This window comes from Mustela nigripes, chromosome 7, assembly GCF_022355385.1.
Source record: "Mustela nigripes isolate SB6536 chromosome 7, MUSNIG.SB6536, whole genome shotgun sequence".
Classification (NCBI taxonomy): domain Eukaryota; kingdom Metazoa; phylum Chordata; class Mammalia; order Carnivora; family Mustelidae; genus Mustela; species Mustela nigripes.
Window position 1 is genome coordinate 79,085,585 of NC_081563.1, and position 5,300 is coordinate 79,090,884.

Sequence of the window (5,300 nt, forward strand, 5' to 3'; positions counted from 1 at the left end):
CATCCTGATGCAGTCTGCCTTTAAAAGAGGGACCCAATGGAGATTTCAGATGCCGGAACTCTGGATTTCAAGTGGTGGAATTCTAGTGTCTAAAGGAGTCCCTACAGTGGCAAAGGCCCATCGTGTAGTTCCTAACAATGGGCCTCAAAGGTGTGTCACAGCCTCCACCAAAGGGGCCCTAGCAACTAGTAGAATGTGGGTTATTATGAGGACAGGGGATTGTGATGGTGGTCCGACTATGGAATCTGGTGAAACCAAATGTTAGTACCTTCAAAGATGTCCTTTGGCCCCAATTGGCAGCATTGTGGTTTTCTGGATGGCAGCAGAGGACAGAGAAATGATGGAAGCCCGGGGAGCAGGAGAAAGCTGCCCAACCTTCCCCAAGGCGGCGCCTGATGACCCCATGTCTGAAGGGAAATCAAGGGCTTCTTTGGTAAGGGGCAGGGGTGGATACCTTGTTTCACTGCCCCCGCCTGTCCCTACGTGGGGAGGAGGGTGTCATGGGGACACGTGATAGGAGCTGAGTGCTGGGGGATCCCAGAGAGCTACTAAAAAGAGCAAGTCACATGTACCCCGTCCCCCCAGCTGTCACCAGGGACCAGGTAGCCCTTAGTAAGATTGTGAAATCATCTGAGGCTGGCTTTGGTCTCTACCACCTCCCTCCCCATTCAGGGCCCTGTCCTCCCTCTGCGAATACGACCCTGCTCCCCCATAGCCCTTGTGTTGGTCCCCTACACCGGGTTTCTGACTATCTCAAAGTTAGAGTGGGGGTGGGAAATTTACCAGGAAGACAGACTTCTGCCTCAACTCCTCAAGCCTCTCCTTGCAACTTGAGGGCACCCTTCCCTCATGTCAGGGTGCCCTCCCCTTCCCTGTGACGCTCAGGGCCTGCTAACTCCGGGTGAGTGCACCTCTGGCTAGAGCTCAGCCTAGATCCTTACAGGTCATAGCTCTCTTCCACGACCGTTCAGTCCGTGGTGGCCGGCAGGCTGCGGAGGTACCCAGGGTGGGGCAGGGGCAGCCCCAGGCGCACTCCTCAGTGTCCCCTAAATCTCCCCTTCACTGCTCCAGGAGGCAGAGTCCCCGAAGCCAGACTCTTCCCACGACCACCTAGAGGAGATGGAAGCTTGTGAGAACGGAGGCTGCCCAGGGCCACCCAAGTCAGGGTCCTCCAAGGCTGGCTCCACCACCAAGGGCCAGGCGGGCGACGGGCCTGAACTCGGGGAGCTGCCCCCCGCTCGGGCCGCCCCGGAGACCCCGGGGACCGAGCGCAACACCGAGATGGAGCTGGAGAAGGTGCGCATGGAGTTCGAGCTCACGCGGCTCAAGTATGTGCACGAGGAGAACGAGCGCCAGCGGCAGCACGAGGAGGTGATGGAGCAGCTGCAGCAGCAGGTGACGCCCCGCCTGGTAGGTGACCTAAAAGTAGGGTGTGCTGGCAAGAGGCCCGCAGGCTCCGCCCGGAGGGCTGGGGGAACCCCTCCCTGCCCTCCAGGGGGAGCCCACTGAGCTGCTTCAGGCCTGCATCCCTCCCTGATCCAGCTTAGCGTCCTGGCAAAGCTAGATCAACTCTTGAAGGAGAGCTGACCCTGGGAGGGGCCTCGGAACCCGGGTTCCGCCTACCCACAGCTTTCCTTCTCCGGGAAAGTCTTCACCGCTTCCTCTGTGACTGGCTTTCCAGCATTCTCTAGTTCTCTCTGTATCTCGCTTAAGAGACGGGAGACGGGAGTCGGGGCGCCTGGGTGACTCAATGGGTTGAGCCGCTGCCTTCAGCTCAGGTCATGATCTCAGGGTCCTGGAATCCAGTCCCGCATCGGGCTCTCTGCTCAGCAGGGAGCCTGCTTCCTCCTCTCTCTCTCTGCCTGCCTCTCTGCCTACTTGTGATCTCTCTCTGTCAAATAAATAAATAAAATTAAAAAAAAAAAAAAAAAAAAAAAAAGAGGAGACGGACAGCAGTCCGCCCAGGGATTTGGATAAAACTATCATCTCCCGGGGTCAGAGCCGCATTTGTTCCGTGGGATTGCTTTGCCTTGTTGCCAACTAAAACGGAGGCATCTCCAGCCAGGAGATGTGTATTAAATGAGGGGATAAGAAAGCCTACTTTCTGTCACATGGGATGGGAAGGGCTTATTAGCACTGTGAGGCCAGGGCCACTCAGTCCTAAATAGCCTAAAGATGCCATTGTTGAAAGCATGTTGCCTGGGCTTTAAAATCAGCCCTGAGTTAAAACTCTGGCTGTACTGTGTATAAACCGCGTGATATTGCACAAGAGATGAATCCTCCTTGAGCCTAGATTTGCGCATCTAGAAAGTAGTCCCCACCGCATAGGGTCCCAGTGAGGAGTGAAGGAGAGCATACATGCAAGGCACTTTGCGCTGAGCCTGGCACATTAGGTAAGCACTCAATAAATGTTAGCTATTACCATTTTTATGTACTCATGCAATTCACTTCTTGACCCAAATGCAACAACTTACATTCATCACTTTTCAGTTTTATTGGGATGTAATGTATTAGCTATGCTTCCCAGCTCTGAGTCATCCTCACTTCTGAGAAACTTGCCTTCTGTCTTTATCCAAGTCATTGCTATAATTGTTGAGGAGGATATGACCTAAAGTAAATACCACTAAAAGATCTCCCTACAGGTTAGCAATGTTCCATTAATCAGCACCCTTGGGTTACATTTTATCCAGCTCACATTTCTCTACCTTGTCCAAAAAACTATCTTGAGACACACTGGCAGATGGTTTCCCAGAATTAAGATATTATACTACCTATAGCATTTCCCTAATTGACTGGTCCTTTTTTTTTTTTTTTTTTTTTTTTTTTTAGAAAAAGAGATTGGTTTTTGCATGATTTGTTTTCAATGAACACATGCTGGGTTTTAACAATTTTTTTTGCTCACACAATACCTGCTTAATTATACACTGAATGGTTTTGCTAAGCCAAATCAAGCTTACTGAACTGATATCTCCAGAATCCATCCATTTTCCCCCTCCTTTTAAAAATCTAGAAAATATTTGCTTGTCTCTAAGATTCTGGCACATTTCCCGAGTTTTTTTTTTTTTTTTTTTTTTTTTTCCCTCTCTAGTAAGTTCCATTTCCAAGCTTGGGGCATTGTTCTCAGTATCGTGGGGTAAAATGTGTCAGGAGTCGGAGCCTGAAATACTTAACACACCGGAGGTTGAGATATTGTGCCTTTGCTCTCTGCCTCCTTCTAACCATATTTGTTTTCCCTTTTTTAGTTTGAAAATCTTACTCTTGCTGGATGAGCTGGAAACCCTTGGTGTATAGTCTTATCTGCTGTCTTCTGCTCAAAAGACAGACCACTGAAAATGTGGTGAAAAGTCTAAAAGGTCACACAAATGCATGTTTGGTTGTCAAAATCATAATTGTCACCCATGAGCATTTCAGGCTGAAAACGCATGCTGGCCGCTTTTGTGGGCAGAAGCCAATAGACCGGGAGCCGCAGTAGATGGGCAGACCCCCCACGCAGCACCCCATCCCGCTAGAATCCTGGGTTTCCTCCTCTGGTCTTCAACTTGCCTTGGTATTCACTTTAGAAATGGCATCACCGGAGTCATTTTCTGCCCTCTCGGGTTTATAGATTTGCCCTCACATTTTCTATAGTTGTCCAAACAATGGTGTGTCCACAACCCTGGTCTTTGGTAATCGTTTACAAAGCTGTTTAATGTTTTGTGCATTTACTGGCAGGTGATGTTTAAGCCCCCTCCCCACTTTCTCTTTTTCTAGATGAATGGGTGGGGAGATTTCATTGTACTGGAAACTACCTCTGTGCGTCTGTTTCTCGCTAGGTTAGGGTAACCCGGTACCAGCCATCTGCCTGCTTACAAAAGGCATGGCGTGATTTTAAAAGATATTTTAGAGAATAAACCATGGGTGATGCCTTCTTAACTACAGATCAAAATAGTTTTGTCAGCTTTCGCTATACTTATACGTTGATGCTTTCTACAGTTAAAATGCGGGCTTGTTGGACCTCAATTGCATAGATTTCAGAAATGAGCAATGCGCAGGCAGAATCAGCCAGACGACTCAAGCTGCTTTCCCCAGGCTCGATACTGTGGAATATTGGAAGTCCTATCACCTGTCTCTGACCACCTGTCCACCAGGGAGACCCAACCTCTGGCCAATAGGCCACAGAATAACCCCTGAGACATGTGCCAGGACAAAAACAGTCAGAAACAGGCACTTGTGCCCTCTCATTGAGCAACTGTGCAGAGAACAAGGCTGAGTGTCAGGGCAAGCCATCCAGAGAACATTTCCGAGGACAGGTATGCAGATCTGGGGATCTCAGAGTCAGAGACAGTCTGCACGCTTGTGACTGGAGGCAGCAGAGAACTCAGAGAAAGAACGTTGTCGCCTGGTGCCTGACTCAGGAGGAATGAGGGCAGACTGAAGAAGTAAAGACCTAGGAGGTCCCTCTATGTGCCCATGACCTTGCTAGGGATGCTTCCGTTCTTGGCCCACTCTTCCTCCTGTAGTCTGTGAGGGGGACATGGTGACCCTTCCCTCAGGTGAGGAAGATGGCCTGCCTGAGGTCATATTCTGGAAGGGACGGGAACAGGACTGAGACCAGACCTGCCTGGTTGCCAAGCAGCATGGTTTGGCCAGCAGAGCTCTCTTCTTTCCCCCACAGTTCTCGGGAGGCCTCCAGGACCTCCTGCTCCCCCAGAACCAGTTTGCCATGTTCCTGTACTGCTTCATCTTTATACACATAATCTATGTCACCAAGGAGATGATCTTCTTTCTCTTCTCCAAGCACTACCTGTTCTGCATTGCGGCCATTTTGCTCTGTTTGATTAAAACTTTATGGTCCTACTTCTAGGTGCTTTTGCTCCCTCCATCACTGGGAACCCCCATGCCAGCGGGTTACTACGACACGATCCAAGTTAGCCCCTGGCCTGCCTCCCTCCTCCTTCCCTCACACAAGCCTCCCTCCAGTCAGAGCTTGCTATTAGGAAAGGCTCTGCTATCAACCATTTACATTTTAGTGTGACGAACCATGTTTAGGCCTTATACAAAGCCTGAGTTCTCAGTGTGGATGAAGATGCTTTGGGCCCTGAGGGGAGGATCTCAGAAGTGACCGATCTAGGTAGGTATTTAGAGGGTGAAGGAGCTTTGGATTTCTAGAATCCTAGAAATCATACTATGACCAGGTTGGTTTGGGATCTACCACATCTCCTCACTTGTACAGATCTTCTCTGAGGTGTGGGGTGCTGTGGTAGGCTTGGGGATAAGCCCCCCAAAGAAGTGCACATCCCAAAAGCCCAGATGTTTTGCTA

At 50.0% G+C, this 5,300-nt stretch overlaps 1 protein-coding gene across 1 annotated transcript; it reads left to right on the top strand.

The window, feature by feature from the left end:
- The first annotated feature begins 316 nt into the window (after nucleotides 1-316).
- Nucleotides 317-4,843, top strand: TMEM247 (transmembrane protein 247). The gene is made up of 3 exons (XM_059407654.1): nucleotides 317-433; nucleotides 1,072-1,410; nucleotides 4,655-4,843. Exons 1-3 carry the CDS (start codon nucleotides 317-319, stop codon nucleotides 4,841-4,843), a joined length of 645 nt encoding a protein of 214 aa, XP_059263637.1.
- The last annotated feature ends 457 nt before the right edge of the window (nucleotides 4,844-5,300 follow it).

Coding starts and splice junctions, on each gene's coding strand:
- TMEM247 (XM_059407654.1), top strand. CDS start 317: ATGGCAGCAGAGGACAGAGAAATGATGGAAGCCCGGGGAGCAGGAGAA. Junction 434..1,071: donor GGAAATCAAGGGCTTCTTTG/GTAAGGGGCAGG, acceptor TCACTGCTCCAG/GAGGCAGAGTCCCCGAAGCC. Junction 1,411..4,654: donor AGCAGGTGACGCCCCGCCTG/GTAGGTGACCTA, acceptor TTTCCCCCACAG/TTCTCGGGAGGCCTCCAGGA.